We start from the raw sequence: 25,162 nt of genomic DNA on the forward strand, positions 1-25,162 counted from the left end.
ATATCGTAATCACCTTCACCCAAGTCTAAGACAAGTTGAAAATTCTTGTCTGGACTCACTTGTACTTTGTGAACAGTGATTGGAGTAGCAGTGACTTGGTTTACTTTGAAGTAAATTGAATTGATGGCTTTTCATAAGTTGGATTTTTTATGTGTCCAGAAACGTGCCTGGTATTTCATTTGAATCTGTTCACCGTATATGGGTACTGTTATAGGTTATATAGACACGGAACAGCAAACAGTTTGTGTAGTTTTAGTTCAAAAAACACAATAATTTGCAGCTTACAAAACCAGCAGAAATATGATACATCCAGGCATAATGTGTCTGAATTATACAGAGGTACAAATACATGTCATAATATACTGCGATATTAAATTAGCATAGTGGTACAAAGTTCTTCAAGAGGATAGGAGGGAACAGCAGCATAAGGYAGATGAAAGATCAAATGATCATTTGGAGTGAGGCACTGATACTGTAACTTTTTGACTGACAACACAACCTGTCTTAGTGGGTTAAAGACACTCTAGACGAGGGGTCAGCAACATCCGGCCCGCGAGCCAAAACCGTCCCGCAAGTGATTTGGTAAAAAAATACAATTAGGAAATGTATTCCCAAGTATTTCCACAATTTTGTGTACAAATTGCAATAATTATGTTCCGGCCCCCCGACCATCAGCTCCATCAGCCTACCCCTGCTCTCGGCTGTAAAAACGAGTTACCTCTAGCCCACTGACTGAAGATTTCAAGGTAAATCAACTAATGTCACTCATTTGACGTTTTGTCAACTCATCTTCACCTACTGAGTGGACATAACCAATTCTAAGGCAGCCAGGTCACTTCTTTTTTTAAAGTTCAAACATATTTCTTTTCACAGTGCAAAACGACTTTTGCTATTACCAGTAGGGTTSCAAAATCCCTGGAACGTTCTATAAATTCCATGGTTTTCCGGAAATACTGGTTTGAAATTGTATTTCCCGAATTTCCCCGGATTTCCTGCTTATTCCCTCCTGATTCCGGGAATCCTCCATTCAGGAGTTCGGGAACACCAGGGAATTTATAGAAAGTTCCAGGAATTTTGCAACCCTAATCATCAGTGTGTTATAAAATTGGGCAACTGGTATGATTATGGAAGTTGACTGACTTATTGTCAAACATCCATACTGTCCATTGAGGGGTAGGGGGTCAGAGGGGAACTGGCTGTCCATTAGGGGGGTGGGTAGMAGCAGGGGGAGGCTGGGGGCCAGTCTGTTAGAGTGAGTTGGCTGTGATGAAGACGTAGAGCCTGGCCAGGAACGTAGTGAAGGTGCCCTGTCTCCACAGCTTCATCTCCACGTCGATCAGGAAGTCCCGGGGCTCATGGACCTGCCTGTGCAGGTACACTGCGCCTGTGTAGGCATTCAGCTTCCGCGTGCTAAAGTAGTTCTCCTCATTGCCCTGGGTGATGCTGATGATGACATTGTCCCCGGAGTAGGCAGGGGACGGGCCAATGCGGAAGATCTGGGCGGGGATGACTATGTTGGTCTGGAAGCTCAGGTGGTAGTAGGTGATCCTCAGGGGAGAGTTCTGACAGTCCAGGAAGTTGGGGCAGCTCAGTCGTTCACAGCGGCTAGAGGACCAGCCAATGAGAGTCAGAATCACACATAATCACTATAATGAAAAACAATATTAATAAATTTTAAAAAATTAAATAAACAGAATGAGTATAGTAAAAATAACGAGTCAGAGAGCCAGAGTCATGAAATCAAAACATAAAATAATAGCGGTCAGAATCTTATAGGCAAAACATGTCTGTTTGTCTAGGTCATTTCAAAATAAGACCAAAGAGAAATAGAAGATAGATGAAGCCATAAACTCAATCATGTGATTCCAGACAGATCTTCCTACTCCTAGCTGATGTATCATGGCCTCTGTCCCAGGTGGGCTTTCTGTTTCACAGCTTAGATCAGATTACCCAGCCTGACACATTACCCTCAAAGGAAACATTGTTCCCTCCCGCGTACACTGCACCAGATTGGAGAAAGACCTCAAAAGAACTTTGAGCTTTGAGAAAAATCAAGWGAACACAGTTGACCAGCCCCAGAGGGCAACATGAAAACACTGTTGAAAATGCCCAATTTTTTTGTTGAACTTTTCCAACAACACAGAAGCTTAAAATTCTTCAATTTCAACTGCCGGGATAACGGATGAGTTGAGATACAGTAACTTACGTGTCAGAGGATTTGCGGTACTTCTGTGGACAGTCGAAGGACAGACAGCGGAAGCCTCCCTGGATGTTGTAGCAGGTCTCAGCCAAGGAGCAGTTATGGGCCCCGATGGTACACTCGTCTATGTCTGTAACCCAAACCATAGTCAGCTCAGAGGTAATGTGTGTATGTCTTAGGTGTATGGCGTGTGTCTATCCCATCATCACATGTTTCCTCACCCTTGCAGGCGCGTCCATTGGGAGACATGGTGTAGCCGTAGTCAGGGCAGGCACACRGGTAGCTCCCTGGGACGTTCACACACTTAAAGGAACACAGGTGGCCAATGCTCTGGGCACACTCGTCAATGTCGTCGCAGGTGTGTCCATCTTCTCTTAGGTAGTAGCCTTGTCTGCAGTAACACTGGTAGGAGCCATAGATGTTGGCACACTCCTGACCGCAGGGGTTGGTTAGACACTCGTTCACGTCTGTGAAGACATTCAAAGACGGAATGAAAACCGCCGCCGCCGCATTTCAAAGTAACTCACGAAACGCTGTCACGGTGTGCATGGCGTCACAGAATGCAATACGTCTATGTCTCTCCCGCCCAACGGCCACTACTGGCTTTAGACTATCAGTCCAATCTCACAGTCCTGTAGAGGTGTGACGGGGGGGGGGGGAACAAAAGCCTTCTCTGTCCTGCTGGGGGTGTAACAGGACACACACACGCTCACTTCACACGTTCTTTTGCCATGCTGGGATAAGCTGAAGCCGGGCGGTGGCAGGAGACTGATAGGATCCCGGGGTGTTTCTCACAGGTCTGGGCACACAGGGCAGGCCGGGGTAGCGCCAACAGCTCATTCACATCTACGAGAGTTGGGAGGGAGATTGTGTGTGTTGTGTGAGAGAGAGAGAGAGAGCAGAGATGGAGAGAGAGAGAGAAGAGAGAGAGAGAGAGAGAGAGAGAGAGAGAGAGAGAGCGAGAGAGAGAGAGATGAGAGAGAGAGAGAGAGAGAGAGAGAGAGAGGAGAGAAGAGAGAGAAGAGAGAGAGAGAGCTAGGAGAGAGGAGAAGAGAGAGAGAGAGAGAGAGAGAGAGAGGAGTAGAGAGGGAGAGAAAGGAGGAAAGAGAGAGAGAGAGAGAGAGATACGAGAGGAGGAGAGAGGGAGAGCGGAGAGGAGAGAGAGAGAGAGAGAGGAGAGAGAGAGCGAGAGGAGAGAGAGAGAGAGAGAGAGGAGAGAGCGAGAGAATGTGCGGTGTGAGAGAGAAAGTGTGATTTACAAAACGCATGTATGTGTTTTTGTACACCTCCTTAGTGTGTGTATGTGTGTGTGTGTGAATAGGGGTGTGAAGTGGAGGGGCCAGCTGCCTGCTGATAGTCTAAACATCCCACTGGAGTCCATTATTATTAAAGTCACAACCCAGTGAAACAGCACACTGTTCTCTGCAGAGGCTGCCTGGCTGGCTGACTGGCTGGCTGGCTGACTGGCTGCCTGGGAGACTAACTGCAGCAACTCTGACACAATACAGAGAAGACCAGGCGAGGAACAAAATAGGCTTTGGCGGTATACCAAATATGTACCGTAAAAAAGCTACAAGGTAACTATCTAATATTGTGTCTCCAGCTCAGGGCTCCAGTTATGCATTTGGTTTGCTAACTTGCTAGCTAAGTGGCTAGTGATCAAGCTTCTTGGTTACAGCAGAGACAATCAATCCCCTCCCTGCTGCCTAAATACATTTTTMGTGTTTTTGTGTTATTTTATATATTTGTGAAGAAARAGTGCCCCTTGTGTGCACTGCCGGTAATACCATATACCCCGGTATGGTACAGGAATGGTATGAAGGTGAGGTGTGGGGGCTCGGAGAGAGAGGACTATATGTTACTTCTCAATTTAAGAGAGAGCCATAGAGACAGAACAGCATCTGAACATTTGAATCCATATTGCAAGCAGCCTACCAAAATGATCCAGAACTATTCTGACAAAGAGTTCATTTCAATAAGCAAGTGAAAAGCGTGGACTTCTTTGCTTGAGGCCAGTAGGCCACACAGTACCTACCCACACACATCTTCCTGAACATGTCGTACTGGTAGCCCGTCTGGCAGTCACAGCGGTAGGAGCCGGGCAGGTTGTGGCAGATCTGTCCCTCCCCACAGCGATGCAGAGCGCTCTGACACTCATCCACATCTGGACACAGGAAGTGAGGGAGCGAGGAAGTGAGGGAGAGAGGAAGCGAGGGAGAGAGGAAGCGAGGGAGAGAGGCGAGAGGAAGAGAGGAGAGATCTTGTTGGTGGTAACCATGAAAATGAAAACCACAGATATGCATACTACTCCACCTCTTACCTAAGCACCTGGTTCCGTCAGGGTTTGCGTGGTAACCACGGTTACACATGATGATCTTCATCTGACAACTGTAGGATCCCACTGTGTTGATACAGTTAAAGCCACGACTGCAGGGCTGGCCCACTACACCACATTCATCTATGTCTGATGGATGGAGAGAGGGTGATGGAGGGAAGATGAACACGGAGGGAAGAGAGAGGGTCGGCCACATGGGGGGAGGAGGGAACAGGGGATGTGGGTGTGTGGAGGGACAGTTTGAGAAGGGAGGATGGAAAAGGAAGAACAGACGAAAACCAGAGGACAAAGAGAAAGAGGGGACAAAGAGAGTGAGAGAGAGGGGCAGCCATTTAGTTAAACTGTGTTACTCAGAGGCAGACACAGCATACACTTCCATTCCTTGGGATCATTTTGGTGAGTGTGTGTGTGTGTGCGTGTGTGCGTGAGTGTGTGTGTGTAACTCTAATTTCTAATCTTCTAACTGTGCATTTTACAATGTTTTACAGTGGTTCAGAACTGCCTAGACATGCCCCAGTTCCTGTCCCTCAGGCTCATTCCTCAGCATCAGAATGTACTGACTGGAGGAGGAGGGTTGGCTTTCATCCGCCCGGCTGCAGTCTGCTGTGCTCCCCTCTAATCCCCTGCCTGTGTGGCATTTACCCCCCTCTGTACCTGGTCTGGTCTGCTGGGTGTTGGTTTAAACCTCACTACCTGTGTGGCATTTAACCCCTCTGTACCTGGTCTGGTCTGCTGGGTGTTGGTTTAAACCTCACTACCTGTGTGGCATTTAACCCCCCTGTACCTGGTCTGGTCTGCTGGGTGTTGGTTTAAACCTCACTACCTGTGTGGCATTTYACCCCTCTGTACCTAGGCTGGTCTGCTGGGTGTTGGTTTAAACCTCATTACTCGTGTGGCATTTAGCCCCTCTTTACTTGATCAGGACTGGGTAAACCATGACGTTCATTTTTGACACACTACTATAGTTATGTTCATATTGTTTTGTGCATACTATTACAGTTGTTAACAGTGGCCCAGGTCTGCCCAGGCCTAACCCACCCAGTCAGTGCGGACAGCCCCTCTTACCGATGCAATTCCCATGTGTGTCCTGTGTGAATCCCATGGAGCATTGCGGTTTGGCGTTACACCTGAACGAACCCTCACTGTTCACACACTCAAAGCCTGGCCCACAGTCATGAGTCCCCTGGACGCACTCGTCAATATCTGTGGACAGAGACAGTGATTATAAACAGGATGTAGGTTAGAAATAAAAAACCTAATACACGACACATTTTTTGGGCTGGTGAACTAATGTCCGTTTGTCATCCATTTGTAAATCCATTGAGTTGAAGAGAAGCAAAACTACTCATACATTGCAAGCCTGTTAGAGTGTCATGTCTACTGTAACCACTGGGTGTCACTGTGGCTCTGAGATAGAGTGCCAGATAAATCATTTCACGTAGATCGATCCAAAGACTTCTTCGACCTCAACAATAAAAAGGGTTTGTGTTCCGACTTCAGAGAGGATCTTAGGAATGATCCCACTATCAATCATCCTCGTTGCAGTAGTTCTACAGCGGGTAGAGCTTATTATTTATGCATGATGAATTGTCTCCATTGAGTCAGCCCGTCAGACAGTAGTGGTGTGCATTAGTCTGACTGTTCTCTAGTGTTCTCAGGGTTGACGACAACAGGGTTGACGATTTCATCTTAATCAGACGTAAATCCCCTTGTGACAGGGGAAAATGGAAGCTTGTTGTGTGCAACAGGGATTGGCAAGCTTCACGAAAACAAATGAAATTGTTAACACATTTCTAGCCCGTTTATCTATTGGTAACAGGGTTGARGTGTTATGCTCGACCCTGCTTAGCTTTCCACCACAAAACACCAGCAAATGGCCAAGAAGAGTAGAACTAACTCACTTGCWTTTACACTACGATTTGACTATTAAATGTTCAATGTTTCTTTTGAGGTAAAAAAAAAAATCAGTTCACGTAGCAGGGTTCACCTTAAAATGAGGGACAGATGTAAATGAATCACTAACCACATGAAGTAAATAATCATCTTCAGAAATGACTTTGTCAAAGCAACAAAATAACTAGGGTTTRACAATGATGGTGAAAGATGTTGGGGTTAAGTGGGTCAAAATCTTCGTAGAGGCGACACAGGGTTGACATGTCAAAATGCTGCATTGTGGCCCTTTAGCAAGTCAATCATCCACGTGGTCTACGTTAAAGGCCAATTCACTTAATATAACAGGCTTTTTAAAAATGCAATATTGGTGCACAATTTCCAGTTAAAATATCAAAGGGACCACCCATTTCCACCCACCCAGCTCTGTGCTGTAGCTCCTCCACCTGTCTACARTGGGATTCCCCAGCTGTCATACCTGCTGCTGTCCAGAGCCTCATCACTGTAGGGAAATCACATCTGCCATAAACAGGATGTAAAGAGCCAACTTTTGTGTGTGTGTGTGTGTGTGTGTGTGTGTGTGTATTGTGGGGAACAGAAGTCCTCACAAGAATACTAAACAAACAAATATTTGACCAACTGGGGACTTTTTTTTTTGTCGCCACAAGCTCAAATGCTATTAGGGTTAAGGTTAGAATTACTGTTAGAGTTAGAATTAGGTTTAGGGTTAGGAGCTAGAGTTAGGTTGAACTAGGGTTAGGTTTAAGCTTAGGGATAGGGTAAGGGTTAGGTTTAGGCGTTAAGGAAAATAGGATTTCGAATGGGACTGAATTGTGTGTCCGACAAGGTTAGTTATACAAGGCTATGTGTGTGTGTGTCTGTGCGTATGCGTGTGCATGCAGCAAGCGACCAAGTGTGTGTCCTACACTGTGCGTGACACCGTATGTACTGTATGTGTGCGTGAGGCTCCATGATCCCTGTAGGGAAATTATACAGTATGTACCACGCTAAAGCCCCAGTACGTCCCCTGGGTAGGGCATGGTTTAACTAGCTTATTAACACCATCCCGGCCCTGAGACATGCCTGGTAAGGCTAGCACGGGTCTGACAGGCCCAGACACACCGAGACAGAGAGAGACTAGGGTTAAACGTGTGAGAGATTAGCAGGGAGTTCAGTCACAGTGAAAGCAATACTGTAGGAAGGTAATTGGCTCACAACAAATCAAGGAGGGAACTGGCTCGATGAGCTCACAGAGACCAGGGAGTTCACTCTCCCCCAAGCAGGGATTGCAATTATCAGCTAAGAAATTGGGGATGGCAATCAACTGGAGTAAGCAATGAGGAGAGGATTTTGCTCCTGGTTCCAGGACGTTGCTCTCTCTGTAAGGAGGAGGGGTTGTGGACTTCAGTCGATGAGAGGGAGATGTGGTCGATGTGTAAGAAGTAATGGGCAGGGAATTCAAAGGGGAGCAGAAACACACCTGACTCCAACCAGCCGTCTGAAGTGGCAGCCGTTATGAGCCCTGTTTAAATGCTCATTTGGTTCCCCGCCGTGTGAGTTTCATTTACATTGAAGCCTCTACCCGAGCCCATTGAGACTCATCCTTCAGTGATCGCCAACAGGACTTTAACAACCCGCTCATCACACAGATCTATCTCGGAGCACACTGGCTGTGTGTAAGAGCCCGGCGTTAGCATACTCTGCCAAGTGTGGGTTATGGAAATAATGAAGACCGCTCMGAGGTTTCCTTTGACATTGGAGCAGTGGGCACAACCAACATAAACACACGTCAAATGAGTTCTTCGTACAGAGACAGAGCAAAAACCGAAACTACAGCATAGTGCTATTATCTAGTTTGTAATCATATTCAGTATCAAAAAAGACTTGCTTGCGCGGTCAGTTGCGAAATGGTGTTATAACTGCGCTGTAGCTTACATGACGAATGGTTACAGAACTGATAGGCAGCTCCCAACCTTTGACTCATAGTCACTCTCCCAAGGGTGGCAACTGTGATTGTAAAGCTCAACAATGTGCTTTCCCTCACACTTGTGAAAGGTCAAGTCAATGCACAGTTGTTGTGTTGCTACAAGTTACGCCGATACATGTGCCTACTGGAGAGTGAATGCTTTGGGCGCTGCTACAGACTGCAGCCACAGTACCTTCGCAGACATCGTTGCTGATCTGGTAACCCAGAGGACAGGTGATCTGACGCGGACACACAAAACTCCCAGCCGTGTTCACACAATGCTCATTCATCTGACAGGTATGGGTGGACATCAAACACTCAATTGATATCTGTGTAGAGAGAAGAGATTGAGAGAGAGAAAGAGAAAGAGAGAGAAGAAAGAGAGAGAGAGAGAGATGGAGAGGGAGGAGAGAGCTGGAGGAGAGAGACGACGAGAGAGAGAGAGAGAGAGAGAGAGAGAGAGAGAGAGAGAGAGAGAGCATTATAATAACCCCTATAGTCACCTCTAGTCGTGTGTAATTCTCAGTGCAACACAGTGCCAGCCCCAGATAGATTAAGCAGCCTGCATGGCCCTGGCCTTGGCCTCCACAGAGAGGAGGGATTGGGGGCACGACCACTGGGTATAAGTCTCACACAATGAGAGATCTGTCAACACACTGCACCACCATTCACCACGTCACAACAGAACAGTCCACCGCCACCAAGCAGGAAGTCTAGGTCTGCAAGAAGAGATGGCTTCATCGTAAGAATCACACAACCACACAACCACACCAGTGAGGGCTCCTCAGAGGACTAACGGGAGGACCTTATTCCTCAGTGAATTTCATACAAATCATAAAACATAAAACTATAGTCAATAAATGTACATCACCAAATAATTGATAAAAACAAACTGTCTTGCAATGAAGGTCCACAGTAGCACCATGGAGGACAGCTAGCTTCTGTCCTCCTCTGCGTACATTGACTTCAATACAAAACCTAGGAAGCTCATGGTTCTTCCCTTCCATAGACTTCCACAGTAATTATGACAACTTCTGGAGGACGTCCTCCAACCTATCAAAGCTCTTGCAGCATGAACTGTTGTCCACCCAATCAAAGGATCAGAAAATGAATTTAGTCCTGAAAGCATAAGCTACAGCTAGCTAYCATTGCAGTCCATAAAAGGTGGTGAGTAGTTGACTCAAAMAGAGAGAAAGACAARAGTTGAACAGTTTTGAACAAATACATTTCTTCCAAAATGAAGGAGAAGCAAGAKAGAGAGAMAGAGAGAGAAAGAGACTGTCATTGTTTCACTTACGTAACTTGAAAATGCAYCTAGCTAGTTTAGCCTGCTCAAACACCCTGCTCAAACAGAGGGATGCTATGTTAGCTACCTGACTATGACTATCCAACACAACATTGGAACTTCCAAGTCAAGGTAAGCTTTTGGTTTWACTAATTTATTYCCACCGGGGTCCGCCGGTGTATGTGATAAACTGCTTACCTAGTGTACACTGTAACGTTAATGCATGATTTCTGTAGGTTTACTAAGGCATTAGCTATGTTGACTATGATGTTACTTTAGCTAATATGGTGACAACGATGTGGGCTGTGTGTAGCGATTATGATACGGTTTGGCTTGGACCGTTTTRTTTGCCTGGTCACATACAGCTGATGTATTGTACATTGAAGTCCACAAGAGAAGGGAAAAGGTGAGAGGAGGAGAGCGCATAGATGCGAGAAGGAATATAACGTGGCTACTATGAGTGAACTGTGTTTACGCGTGATCAGGGGTGTATTCATTCTGCRGGTACTGTTGAAAAACATTTCTTAAACGGAACGAAACGGGGATAAACAAATTTGTCCAATAGAACTCTCATTTGCAACTGTTGGACTAATGATTACACCCTAGATCAGCTAGAAGCAGGCAAGAGTGTGCAAGGCGGTATTGAATGTGTCACTGTCTGTCACCTCAAATGTTTCTCTCGACCTGTGTGCATCTACGTTGTAAACTTTCATTCATAGGCTAGGTTGTAGCAACCCCATGATGGGAACAGGGAACATTTGAGTATCATGCAGTAGCCTAAACCTATCGCTGTTACATTGAACTGGGTGAATAGAATATGAATGACAGTCATCCAATATGCTGTAATAGAAATAAGGCCATGCTCATAAAAAATATATATCGTCCTCCCTCATCTTAAATGTCACCGATCGCCACTGAACCATACAATCTCATATTGTGTGTTGATTTGATTTGGTCAACCGGTAGACGTGTGTGACGAGTAGTAGTGTAGTGTGAGATCACATAGATATAAACTCATTTAATCCCATAGTGGAGCCTGCTCCTGAATATGAGGTTCTGTTGGTCTGCAGCTGAGCGTCTCCTCTAGTGTCATCATGAGAAAAGGGGATTAGTGCTCTGTGTGTGTGRGTGCGAGTCCCTTACCTTCACAGGATTGCCCGTCAGCCATCAGAGAGAACCCTGGGGAACAGGAGCAGTGAGGCCTTCCGGCCACTGAGGAGCACTGTTGCATACAGTGGCTATTTCCTGCTCAGAGGGGCACAACATCACATCAAAACACACTGTAGTCAGGGTGACATAAGTCAGAGTGGGCAGGTCCCTGGCCTTGCGTGTGTGTGTTAGATAACCTCTGTGTGATTTACTGTATCCCTGTTCACTCATTTCCTGTTTCCACTTTGACCCCTGACCTGTTTGTATTATATTTCCTCCTGCGGCGCTGGGACCGGACCKCACCCTGGAGTTATGGAGGCAAACACACACCCTGAGGAGACCCACACTAGATATAATATGCTGGACTACACAGGGATGGCTGGAGACTTCTCAATACACACATGAGCTTCATGGCCTTTGATGCAATCGGAATACTTGTATGTGACATTTAAACCACAGGAGGTTGGTGGCACCTTAATTGGGAAGGGCTCATGGTAATAGCTGGAAGGGAACTAATGGAATGGTATTCAATGGTATCGAGGAAAAAACTGTCATGTGAAGGAATGTGACATGAATCACACTAGAAGGGTGCATAACTGAAAACCTTCTGGGCCTTGGGGTCTCTTAAGGGAACGGGTGGCTGTCTAATGATTTACATTTCTGTTTCCTACCTAATATGCTGTTCTCTAATGGTTCCTCTATTGCTAATGGGACTACTTTCACACACTGATTCCAGACCTGRGTTTGGTTTCTCCTATCAAGACTAATAACTGGTTTTAAGATGTGAAAACACAGTAGACATTGTGGTCTGCCAGGTTTACAGTAGAAAGGCACCACCCTGGCCTACAGTGAGGTTGTACTCACCCTCACAGGGGTTGACAGGGGTTGTAGTGGTGGGGGGTGCGGTGGAGGTAGACCCAACTTCTGGCCTGTCATCCTCTCTCAGTCTGTTCTCTTCATCCACCGTCTCTGTGAAAAGAGGAATAAACTCATCACGGAAAAGACCAATTAAACAGCATAACCAACAAACCACCAAGTCATCCTACCTTTGTGGACAAGGAGAAATCTGTGATATGCCTTCAATTCATCCACAGATATGYGGCTAGACAGCCACAGAGCACAGATAAAAGTTCCCTCAGCGAGAGAGAGAGACAGAGAGAGAGAGTTGGGGTACGATTTGAAAAGGCGTGGCCTGCAGACAAACSTGTGTTTTTATTAGTGGGACTCAACCTGCAGACTCACTGTAATTTTCTGTAAAGTAGGTCTCACATCAGATTCCTGTTGAGACAGGCGTATGCTGGTGAAAGCCCCATTAAAGGTCTAATACACTTACAGTAGCCTACAGTGCAGTAGGTTGGAAATACCTGGAAATACTTTCTTTACTCATCTAAATGTATGTAGGCTACTGTTGTAATAACTGTGACAAGAGGCTCCATCGAAACCATATGAGACGTTAATGATATACAGGTACGACATCTAACCATTTCATTAAAAAAAAGCTTCATCTTCAAGATCAGTCTCTGCAATCTAAACGTGATCAGATGGCGGTGAGCATTAGCCTACTGGCTATCAGGTGAGCACCTCTACGAGATCAGGAAGTGATTCTGAATGCTCTATCTCGATAAACAATGATCGTCCAATCAGACAGTAGACAGGAACTCTTTCCAGTTAGAGCAGGAACATCATATACTGTCAGAGTGTGGATAAATATAGACAGATCGATAGAGACTAGCAGGAATCTGGAAACACGGAATGCCGGCAATCATACTGTTGGCTTTGGCACAATGTCCTCAATCATACTGTTGGCTTTGGCACTCTCATTCTGGAGTGCCACACTCCAGAATCAGTCCTCTTTCAGTGGTTTTATGGACTTACATTTGCATAACTGTTCTATACTTCAGGGTTTCCAATCTGCTTCCACTTTATCCAACTTGCCGTCGTCTTGCCAATTAAGGCAACTGTGTGCCGTTATTCAATGCCGAAACAGTCGGAAACCCAGGCTATTAGCGAAGTGATCTTCCACATACAGTATAGTGGAGTACTGTAAGGTGCATGGTCTGACATACTCTAATAACCTACGAGAAGTTTTCCCTTTACCTGGTACACAGCTGGCCGCGTCCTCTTGCAGCACATAGCCAGGGTAGCAGGCACACCTGAAGGACCCGGGGGTGTTGATACACCTGTGGTGGCACAGTGTGCTCTGGTACACCTGACACTCGTCTACATCCTCCATCTCTGGAGGGCCCTCCGCCGTGTTCTCCCTCTCTTGCTCCTCCTCTTCCCCGATGGAGAAGGCCTCTTTAGGGAACGGGGTGTCTGACACTACAGGACAAGGAGAACGGTAGAATAGAGTCAAGTACGGTAGAATAGAGTCAAGTAGAGCAGATGAACCAAGGCGGTTAGATACAAGAGAATACAGAACAGGAACTTTATCCCTTATAAAAGAGTGTACAGTATAGTAATAACCTGCCCTCATTCAGGCAGGGTAGTGTGATGCACAAAGTGGGAAGAGTTCACTACAAAGCCTCTCTTTAGTAAGGAGAGGTAAAGAGGCTCTCGTTTATGCCTTTCTTTGGCAGTACACTGGTGTGTTACACTACCCCTTGACAGTGCAGTGGTGTGTGTAGTGTGTGTGTGTGTGTGTGTCTGCACGACTCTACCTCTTTTTGGCACTGCAGTGGGGGCCAGTGCGGGCCTTTCTTTGAGGTTGTCCCAGCCATCTCCTTCTCCTCCCTTTCCCTCCTCCCCTGCCTCCCTCTCCTCTCCCTCACAGCAGGTGAGGAAGACGTGGCTGCAGGGGTAACCCAGGTACTGGTGAGCCTCACAGCGGTGGCCCTCGCTACGGAACCTCAGCCCCAGAGAGCAGCAGCTACAACACTCCTATAGGGTGGACAGATTCAACATCGACATGTACCATATCCATTGTGCCTGATTGGAAGAAGACTGTACGGTCAAACAATATACTGTATGCTATGTTTAAGGGGTTTCATATAAAACGTGGAGCTCAAAGTTCCTCTCTCACATCTATCCCCACCTCTCTCAATTATTTCAACCCTCTATCTTCCGTCTCAGCAGGATATCGTTCAGGCTACATGGGGGGAGAGTGAAACATTAAACTGAAATAGTGACCATTGAGATATAGTGTGGCTGTGCAGAAGTGTTATACGACTTGAGTTATGTAGAGCCCATGGCGGGGTGGTGAAAGACAATATTTAACATTACACCAAGGCCTTGAGTATACAGTCGTGGCCAAACGTTTTGAGAGTGACACAAATATTKATTTTCACAAAGTCTGCTGCCTCAGTTTGTATGATGGCAATTTGCATATACTCCAGAATGTTATGAAGAGTGATCAGATTAATTGCAATTAATTGCAAAGTCCCTCTTTGCCATGCAAATGAACTGAATCCCCCAAAAAACATTTCCACTGCATTTCAGCCCTGCCACAAAAGGACCAGCTGACATCATGTCAGTGATTCTCTCGTTAACACAGGTGTGAGTGTTGACGAGGACAAGGCTGGAAATCACTCTGTCATGCTGATTGAGTTTGAATAACAGACTGGAAGCATAAAAAGGAGGGTGGTGCTTGGAATCATTGTTCTTCCTCTGTCAACCATGGTTACCTGCAAGGAAACATGTGCCGTCATCATTGCTTTGCACAAAATAGGGCTTCACAGGCAAGGATATTGCTGCCAGTAAGATTGCACCTAAATCAAACATTTATCGGATCATCAAGAACTTCAAGGAGAGCGGTTTAAATGTTGTGAAGAAGGCTTCAGGGCACCCAAGAAAGTCCAGCAAGCGCCAGGACCGTCTKATAAAGTTGATTCAGCACCACCAGTACAGAGCTTGCTCAGGAATGGCAGCAGGCAGGTGTGAGTGCATCTGCACGCACAGTGAGGCGAAGACTTTTGGAGGAAGGCCTGGTGTCAAGAAGGGCAGCAAAGAAGCCACTTCTCTCCAGGAAAAACATCAGGGACAGACTGATATTCTGCAAAAGGTCTGGACTGCTGAGGACTGGGGTAAAGTAATTTTCTCTGCTGAATCCCCTTTCCGATTGTTTGGGGCATCCGGAAAAACCTTGTCCGGAGAAGACAAGGTGAGCGCTACCATCAGTCCTGTGTCATGCCAACAGTAAAGCATCCTGAGACCATTCATGTGTGGGGTTGCTTCTCAGCCAAGGGAGTGGGCTCACTCACAATTTTGCCTAAGAACACAGCCATGAATAAAMAATGGTACCAACACATCCTCCGTTAGCAACTTCTCCCAACCATCCAGGAACAGTTTGGTGACGAACAATGCCTTTTCCAGCATGATGGAGCACCTTGCCATAAGGAAAAAGTGATAACTAAGTGGCTCGGGGAACAAAACATTGATATTTTGTGTCCATGGCCAGGAAACTCCCCAGACCTTAATTCCATTGAGAACTTGTGGTCAATCCTCAAGAGGSGGGTGGACAAACAAAAACCCACAAATTCTGACAAACTCCAAGCATTGATTATGCAAGAATGGGCTGCCATCAGTCAGGATGTGGCCAAGAAGTTAATTGACAGCAAATATTGACTCTTTGCATCAACTTCATGTAATTGTCCCCCAAAAACTTTGACACTTGTGAAATACTTGTAATTATACTTCTGTAATCCATAGTAACATCTGACAAAAATATCTAAAGACACTGAAGCAGCAAACTTTGTGGAAATGAATATTTGCGTAATTCTCAAAACTTTTGGCCACAACTGTATATATAATGGCCCCCTACTGTTCCGGGCGCCTTGGGTACTTCCTGGAACACAGGTATAATGGCAGATGAATGATTCTGGAATTATGGGCTAATACACTTCACACTACATAACAATGCCTGGACTCTCACTGATGGCCATAACAGACCTTGAGCTAKATAGCTAAATTTTCCCAGAAATATGAAATATTGTTGCTGTTTTCAAAATACCAGCGAGTCCAAGCTATTGATCTAGAGAGCATGCTGAAAACGGCATGAGACATCTCCTGCAGTACTGCAACCTCGTTTCATGACTGTGAACCATAAAGTTGTGTGAACCTTGCCCACAAACATAGTCCTCCCTCTGTTAGTTGTCTAAATTGAATAAGAGGTCATTGAATCACAGAGGGATTCTAAACGGTCCTCCTGATTTGGTGTGGTCTTCAATGGCAATAACTAGGGCCAGTCGAAATCTGCAGGGAGGTTTTCTTTAAACTACTTTTAAAGTTGTCTCTGTACTGTACAGTTAATCGATGAAACTGTGGCTATTAATGTCTTGTAGAGATAGTTGGTTTGATTTAAATTCATTCCAGGTAGGCTATGTTTGACCTTAAATCATTCTGGGGACTGACCCTGCAAATTCGGTCAGCTCTCTTAACAGTTCAGGAAACAGGGTCGCACAAGAATATATGGACATTTAACAAATTATTTCCTCCAAATCCAAGCACATATATTCAAACAGAAGTAGGAGTTGTGTGCACCGCGGAGCATATTTTTCAAGGAGTTGGTTGTGGCAAGAACAACAGAACTTTACTCACTATATGTAATGTGGCCTATGTGGGAATCGAACCCACAACTCTGGTGTAGAACCACCAGAACCATGGGAAGCACCTTTACCTTGTAGGAGTTAGCTCCACACTGGTCATTGTTGTCCACCTCACACACAGCTCCTTCTCTGGCTGCATTCATACCAGAGAAGCAGTGACTCTCCTTCAGAGAGCCAAGACAGCACTGTCTCTGAGCCGTCCTGGCAGAGAAAGAGAGAAACACAGGAGGGATGTGAGAATGCGAYGCAGTGTTTCGACTGTACCCATGCCTAACTGTGGTCTTCGACTAGTAGTAGGTTGGCTATCTTTGCCTAGCTCTAGCCAAAACCAGCATCGTCTGGAATTGTTATAGAACCAAATTGGAAGTCTGTTAAGGTAAACATGAACAGTATTATGCTGTGCAATATAATATAATTTTCGAAAGATTATGAGAGGGCCTGTAAAATGTTTGGTTTTGATATTTTGGCACTTGTAATCAAATTGTAGATAGAAAGTCATATCATTCCCTTCATATTCGAAACATCAACGACAACTTTCATTGAATCATGCTGTACAATAACGAGATGGGCCCAGAAAGCGAAATCACACACTGTAAGAATACATGTATAAGATGATCATGTTTTAAGTAGGCTAAAATGTACACAAATTAGAATGAACTAAACTAATGGTTGCCTTGCCATCAACGACAAGTTGGCTGAAGCAGAAACAAAATTGGCAGACAGGCCATCCCTCATTGGCATTAGTGAAAGCAGTAAAAGCTGACATTTATAAGACATTCTGTAGCTAAGGAGGACCCTGAGCATGACCAGGACAAACTCTTGGGCATCCTCGTACTTGTGTCCAGTGTGTCTCCATGGGCTTACCGACAGATGGAGTGTCTGTCCTCTCTGGGGAGCTCCATGTTGCTGCAGTGGCCATTGGCTGAGGCCCACTTCTCCCCTGTCTCACAGCAGGTCTCCACCAACTCCTTGGAAGAAACTACAGAAACACAGACAGACAGACAGACAGACAGACAGACAGACAGACAGACAGACAGACAGACAGACAGACAGACAGACAGACAGACAGACAGACAGACAGACAGACCAGACAGACAAGACAGACAACAGACAGACAGACAGACAGACAGACAGACAGACAGGGTTGTAGTCAGTGTTTCAGAGGGAACACGTGAAATGGAGGGGGGAAAAAGTAACAGAAGATAATGAAGAGATCACCATTGGACGGGGCAATCTCAGACTCTTCAGACTGTACCATTCACGCTACAGATCTCGCTCAGTCCTTCACGGAAGTCAGGTTTTAATGTGTAAGATTGTCGTCCACGCAATATCAAAATAGAATAAATCCTAGCAAGTTTATTGAGAGTGTGTCTGCATCCCAGTTTGACTTTTGCTGTTCCACAGTGCATTTTAAGAGTTAGAGACCTTGTCTGAATGTGTTTTTGGTGAATAGACTGAATACACATTCGGCAGAATGAGGACCAAGCGATGTTGTTCTTTTCCACCTCGGTGTGTTTTCCTGGCAGGGAGCACTGTGAAACCTTAGACTCTATAAAGTACACTTCAGAGCCAATACATCCTACATTTTAGCTTGAAGGCTAATCAGTGCTCAGGCAACACGTTACCACCCCCATACATCACTAGGAACAGACGGAGGAAAAAACAGCGTCTCATTTAGAGTTAAAAAATATGCTTGGCCTCCTCAGTGGTCATGACTACGAGGACTCCAGATCATCGATTCCAACTTTCATTGGCGCGTCCTGTGCTGTATTGTAGTTCTTTGGACAGACTGAACCTAACCCTCCAGGATAAATATATGTTTCCCGAGTGTAGCCATGCCTGCTTAAAAGGTAGGCCTGTAGCCTACAATACTTTATCACTCTGGTTGGTATAATTAGGTGAATCTATGATGTGCCTTTTTCAGGACATTTCTCCCACCCAAACTCATTGTTTGCTACAAATTGTGTTGCTAACGCAACGTGTTTTCTAACCAAGGCGTCCCACTGGGCACGCCATGTCATTTCAACTTGGATATGTGGGTAATCGTTGGTTGACACGTTGATCAATGAGATTTCAACCTTTATTCACCCACTAAAAAAAGACAGCCTGAAGTTTGTTGAATTCCCAATGTGTTATCACTATGCTTTCAATCATCTAAAAGCACAACCACATTTCAATGGAAAAACAATGTCTGATTGTTGACTTAGTTGTCATCTAAATGTGTTTTCGGTGCACTTTAAACCATTTAAAAGCACAACAAAGAGCGAATGGGAATACAATGTCAGATATTTTTTATTTACTATATAAGAACTTGTTCTGGCCCTGAACAAAGCGGTTAACCCACTGTTCCTAGGCCGTCATTGTAAATGAGAATTTGTTCTTAACTGACTTGCCTAGTTAAATAAAAGTTCAATAAAAAATATAAAAAAATAACTTCATGTGCTTCATCCAGGTTCATCCAACATAACCAAATGACCTGGATTGCAGTTGAGATTACATTAAAAGTACACAGTGCAAGTGATCAATGTTGTTTGAGCTTCTGCACAGATATTTATATTGTGAAGAACTCACAGACCAGCGACCTTTGCATGCTTTCTTGAACATACACACTTTCCATCATTACATAATAATACTTTTATAGTTACAGTAGTCTCAGAATGTGGCCGTGGATCTGTTACTCATTCTAATGTTGAATAAAAACTGTTACATTAGTTTGTAAAGATAGCCTTAACTTTAGGCTATTTACTGTATTACAAAAGTCATATCGAATTGACAAGGCAACCAAATATTAAAACTTAAAGGAGATGTTACCAGTGCTTGGATAGTTCCATCTGAGCCACTTTCTTAATCCTATTCTTTAACTTTTGTTTTAGTTGGAGACGTGAATCCAACATAATCATTGATATGTTGGATTCACATCTCCCTCTCAATCAAAAATCTAAGTTAAAGAACAGACCTAAATAAACTCGAACTATATTTAAAGTTAATTTAATGTTTGATTAGATTTATTCCTATTCTTTAACTTAGATTTTTGGTTGAGATAGAGATCTCAATATTATACGTTGTATTTATTTCTTTACCCTACCACCCCTCTCCTAAATGGAGTAAACTAATGGACAACATCACTCAGGCTTCTACTTCCATCTTATACATACTACACTGCTCAAAAAAATAAAGGGAACACTTAAACAACACAATGTAACTCCAAGTCAATCACACTTCTGTGAAATCAAACTGTCCACTTAGGAAGCAACACTGATTGACAATAAATGTCACATGCTGTTGTGCAAATGGAATAGACAAAAGGTGGAAATTATAGGCAATTAGCAAGACACCCCCAAAAAAGGAGTGATTCTGCAGGTGGTGACCACAGACCACTTCTCAGTTCCTATGCTTCCTGGCTGATGTTTTGGTCACTTTTGAATGCTGGCGGTGCTCTCACTCTAGTGGTAGCATGAGACGGAGTCTACAACCCACACAAGTGGCTCAGGTAGTGCAGTTCATCCAGGATGGCACATCAATGCGAGCTGTGGCAAAAAGGTTTGCTGTGTCTGTCAGCGTAGTGTCCAGAGCATGGAGGCGCTACCAGGAGACAGGCCAGTACATCAGGAGACGTGGAGGAGGCCGTAGGAGGGCAACAACCCAGCAGCAGGACCGCTACCTCCGCCTTTGTGCAAGGAGGTGCACTGCCAGAGCCCTGCAAAATGACCTCCAGCAGGCCACAAATGTGCATGTGTCTGCTCAAACGGTCAGAAACAGACTCCATGAGGGTGGTATGAGGGCCCGACGTCCACAGGTGGGGGTTGTGCTTACAGCCCAACACCGTGCAGGACGTTTGGCATTTGCCAGAGAACACCAAGATTGGCAAATTCGCCACTGGGGCCCTGTGCTCTTCACAGATGAAAGCAGGTTCACACTGAGCACATGAGCACATGTGACAGACGTGACAGAGTCTGGAGACGCCGTGGAGAACGTTCTGCTGCCTGCAACATCCTCCAGCATGACCGGTTTGGCGATGGGTCAGTTATGGTGTGGGGTGGCATTTCTTTGTGGGGCCGCACAGCCCTCCATGTGCTTGCCAGAGGTAGCCTGACTGCCATTAGGTACCGAGATGAGATCCTCAGACCCCTTGTGAGACCATATGCTGACACATGCACATTTGTGGCCTGCTGGAGGTCATTTTGCAGGGCTCTGGCAGTGCACCTCCTTGCACAAAGGCGGAGGTAGCGGTCCTGCTGCTGGGTTGTTGCCCTCCTACGGCCTCCTCCACGTCTCCTGATGTACTGGCCTGTCTCCTGGTAGCGCCTCCATGCTCTGGACACTACGCTGACAGACACAGCAAACCTTTTTGCCACAGCTCGCATTGATGTGCCATCCTGGATGAACTGCACTACCTGAGCCACTTGTGTGGGTTGTAGACTCCGTCTCATGCTACCACTAGAGTGAGAGCACCGCCAGCATTCAAAAGTGACCAAAACATCAGCCAGGAAGCATAGGAACTGAGAAGAGGTCTGTGGTCACCACCTGCAGAATCACTCCTTTTTTGGGGGTGTCTTGCTAATTGCCTATCATTTCCACCTTTTGTCTATTCCATTTGCACAACAGCATGTGACATTTATTGTCAATCAGTGTTGCTTCCTAAGTGGACAGTTTGATTTCACAGAAGTGTGATTGACTTGGAGTTACATTGTGTTGTTTAAGTGTTCCCTTTATTTTTTTGAGCAGTGTATATACATTTTATGGACACAGTGTATTCTACAATAGTTATCTTTTGCTTGTTTTTAGTCCCATCCTGCAGCTATCCTCATCTGTCTCTGAAGACCATCCAATTTGACCATCTATTTGCCATATATTTTTTAACAGTGCTGTGATGTTTCACAAAAGATCTGAACCTTTCTGTTCTCATAGTTTCAACATATTGTATATTACAGATAAAAAAATTGCTAAGAGTATTATAATATTATTGATCGATTGACTATGACTTTTTAAATCACCCAGCAGTGCTATTTGCAGAGTTAGCTCCAGGTAAATGTTGCAATTCTTCATTGATTCCTGGACCTGTGACCAAAAACAAAGTACATCATGGACAGTACCAAAACAAATGATCTAATGATTCTGTCTTTTCGCAGCAAAATCTGCAGAGCTGGGATATCCCACATATATATAACATTATTTGAGTTGAAAGAATTTTGCATAATATTTTAAAATGAAAAGTTTATAAACCATGTGCCATGGAATCGGTACATCGAAAATCTCTTCCTAACTATTTTGCAATCTATATGGCACAGTTGTCAATTTTTTGGTACTTAAATGAAACTGGTATATTTTTTCAATTATCACAATTTTCTTTAACCAATGTTGGTCTTTAATGCAGGGCCGACAGACAAGTTCCTTACTTCCGCTTGCCTCTTCCATTTTTGTGGGAATGCTGCAATTAGTTGGTTGTAATTTTGAGTAAAGCAGACATTTTCATATATTTTTGTTAGTTGCATGTGTGACATAACTCCATCAGTCCTATTTATGATATAATTTACAAATATTATACAATTGTTTTTTTGTTATTATAATTTTTTTGTTTTTTTTTATCAATTCGTTTAACCATAATATTTGTTGTAATATTTGTTCTGTCTTTTCTGGCGGATTAAACTGAAATTGCAACCAACTTTCTATGGCTTGTTTTAAAAATAGCGATATTTTGGAGATGATTTCCTTTTCTGAGCCACACAAATTACGTTGAAACAACGTTGATACAACCAGTTTGTGCCCAGTGGGCTGTGCCTTCAGGCCCCATGTTGCTATAACATTATCATATACTTAGCTGACATCCAGATCTGGCTTGCGTCACAATATAGTCAGGCAGGAACACACTCATTAGGGAGTACACATGATTTATAATAAGGGTTACACGGAGAAAATCGACCTCTCTGTAATTAAAAGGGCTGGCCCTCCTTTCAGCTAAATATATATTTACCTAAACCCTCCCCGAACGCATGAAAAACAGAACAAGTGACCCTCCCCTATACCCAAAATAATAATTAAAACAAAGTGGATAGCAGTGTTTTAGAAACTGTTATTCGTCCTGTTAGCATTAAATGGCAACACGGGAACTTTGATTGTGCACAGGGCTGCGAGCCAGAAGGTTGTCGGTTCGCAGACCACCTAAGAGTAGGGATGGAAAGATCTCCTTTAAAGTAAAATCATTGCATGAATCTCGCAATCGTATTTGCATGTCTGCGAAAATTTGACATATTAGCAGAATATTTTTTAATACCACACAAATTACCGAACATTACAGGCCAAATCAATGTCTTGTTTGCAACGAAACTGTCCCTGTTTGCAAATAATTTCATCTTGACGCCATTAGCTTTCTGAGCATTGTACTTTCAAAAGTTAGGCCTACCTTTCCACCCCAGACAGAGTAGGCCTACCGACGCAGAAAGATTTAAGCTTTAACTACTCTTCTTCCGTGGTTTAACCTAAAGAGAGAAGGTCACACGTGTTTCCCTAAAATCTGTCTGGGTTTAAACATCTTCTATTGTACAGAAAGGGAACAGCTTAATCAATTGATAGTGACAGAATCAGATTACTTCCCAAGAAAAGACAATGTTTTGTCTCCCAGGCTATAGAAGGTTGTATAGCTTAGCCTCGAAACAATGATATTCCCATATACATCGGAGTCACATCTTTCCCAGGTATTTTACAGCTTGTTTCGAGCATAAAGCATCGTGGACCAAAGCGCTGTTACAGATCACTTTATATAATCAGATCCATTTTAATTTTCTTCAAAATCTAAAAAAGAATGACGACGATTTAAATGAATTATGCCTACTCGAATTTGCCTACTTTCAACACCATGAGCTGTCATTTCCGACTGATTCTGCAGCGGCTGCTGTACCAGTTTCAGCACCATAAGCGTAAATTACTCGAATCTGGTTTATTGTGAGGTCAATAACTCTGATAAATACATCAAGGGCAAGAAACATATAATATATTTTTTTTGGGGGGGGGGGAGGTTACTTTTTACCCCTAATTTCGTGATATTCAATTGGTAGTTGCAGTCTTGTCCCATCGCTGCAACTCCCGTACTAACTCGGGAGAGGCGAATGTCGAGAGCCATGCGTCCTCCGAAACACGACCCCGCCAAGCCGCACTGCTTCTTGACACACTACTCACTTAACCCGGAAGCCAGCCGCACCAATGTGTCGGAGGAAACACCGTACAGCTGCATGTATGCGCCCGGCCATCCCAAGGAGCCACTAGAGCGCGATGGGACAAGGACAAGGACATCCCGACCGGCCAAATCCGCCCCCACGTGAGCAGCCTCATGGGTCTCCCGGTTGCAGCCGGCTGAAACACAGTCCGGAATAGAACCCGGATCTGTATTGACGCCTCTAACACTGCCTTAGACCGCTGCGCCACTCGGGAGGAAACAGATTGTTTTTAATCATATAAACTATAGTAGTAAGTTATCAAAGTTAACCGCCGGTCATCCTTCTTCACGCTCTCCTTCTCAAACTGAACAGAACATAGGCTAGTCAGCTCGCAATATTTTTTGGACTACGCCTACTCCCGCCCCCCAAAAATCTTGACTAGGCCTAATTAAAAAAACGAATCAGAAGAAGCCTTAGACTCTCCTGAACGGCCACCGCAGGTCTACACAGCACAGCCATTGGTTAGGCAGCACACAAAACGTTTATGATCAGCAAGAGAAGAGCAGGCTGGAATGAGGGTTGGGATATCCATTGCAGTGTGTAATGCAGCCTCGTTGTATATACACCATCCCAGCAGCTGTGTGCTTCTCTGTGCATGCATTTTGTAGTCTATAGCCTATAGCCTATGGATCATTTGATTGAGACCACACTAAATAGCCTATAGGCACACTAGATATTGCGCGCCTAGTGAAGAATCAGAGGCGAGGGGCAGCATCTGGCACACATGGATATATAGCCTAATAAGCAACTAATTCTGAAACACTTGAGAAATATTGAAATGTAATCAATTACAAATTGTAATTGGACTAAATTAAAACTGGGAAATATAGAAATTCCATCAATTACAAATAACATGACCCTCCCCTGGACTAGATAAAAAAAGATATGATATCCTCCCATTCACTGAAATTGAAAAAGCATGGCCCTCTCCCATTTTCCGCCAGGTAACCATCCTGTAAATTTCAATCCATCCCTGAGCTTTATTATTCATTTTGTTCTACTGCCAACCTGTTCCAATCTACTCACCTCCTCTGTGGATTGTCGTTATGAGGTGCACACACTGGTCAAATTCACCTTCTAGCCACAGGTTGCACACCTGCACCTCTCCTTATTTGGTTTATCCCATTTCATATACGTTTCTTAATGTTTCTCATAAACGTTGATATTTATATATTTTTATTGTTTCAGCGTTAAGTACTGTCCTTTAGTACGTGTAGTGTGCAATATTATTGCATGTGAAATCGGAAGTCGGAAGTTGACATACACCTTAGCCAAATACATTTAAACTCAGTTTTTCACAATTCTTGACATTTAATCCTAGTAAAAACTCCCTGACTTAGGTCAGTTAGGATCACCACTTTATTTTAAGAATGTGGAATGTCAGAATAATAGTAGAGAGAATGATTTATTTCAGCTTTTATTTATTTCATCACATTCCCAGTGTGTCAGAAGTTTACATACACTCAATTAGTATTTGGTAGCATTGCCTTTAAGTTGTTTAACTTGGGTCAAACAATTTGGGTAGCCTTCCACAAGCTTCCCACAATAAGTTCGGTGAATTTTGGCCCATTCTTCCTGACAGA

At 44.4% G+C, this 25,162-nt stretch overlaps 1 protein-coding gene across 1 annotated transcript in view; it reads right to left on the reverse strand.

Annotated features, from left to right (window-relative positions):
* Positions 1 to 238: 238 nt before the first annotated feature.
* Positions 239 to 25,162, reverse strand: part of LOC111966884 (fibulin-2-like) — a 51,215-nt gene continuing 26,291 nt past the window's right edge. Inside the window, 16 exon segments of the mRNA XM_070444617.1 lie at positions 239 to 1,605; positions 2,207 to 2,330; positions 2,422 to 2,713; positions 2,921 to 3,034; positions 3,036 to 3,046; positions 4,236 to 4,364; positions 4,521 to 4,664; positions 5,601 to 5,738; positions 8,585 to 8,711; positions 8,713 to 8,720; positions 10,820 to 10,921; positions 11,690 to 11,794; positions 12,923 to 13,147; positions 13,486 to 13,705; positions 16,440 to 16,569; positions 17,233 to 17,347. Of these exon segments, the coding sequence (XP_070300718.1) occupies positions 1,248 to 1,605; positions 2,207 to 2,330; positions 2,422 to 2,713; positions 2,921 to 3,034; positions 3,036 to 3,046; positions 4,236 to 4,364; positions 4,521 to 4,664; positions 5,601 to 5,738; positions 8,585 to 8,711; positions 8,713 to 8,720; positions 10,820 to 10,921; positions 11,690 to 11,794; positions 12,923 to 13,147; positions 13,486 to 13,705; positions 16,440 to 16,569; positions 17,233 to 17,347 (2,342 nt within the window). The 3' untranslated portion in view covers positions 239 to 1,247.

The sequence above is a fragment of the Salvelinus sp. IW2-2015 genome, linkage group LG7 (assembly GCF_002910315.2).
Source record: "Salvelinus sp. IW2-2015 linkage group LG7, ASM291031v2, whole genome shotgun sequence".
NCBI lineage: Eukaryota > Metazoa > Chordata > Actinopteri > Salmoniformes > Salmonidae > Salvelinus > Salvelinus sp. IW2-2015.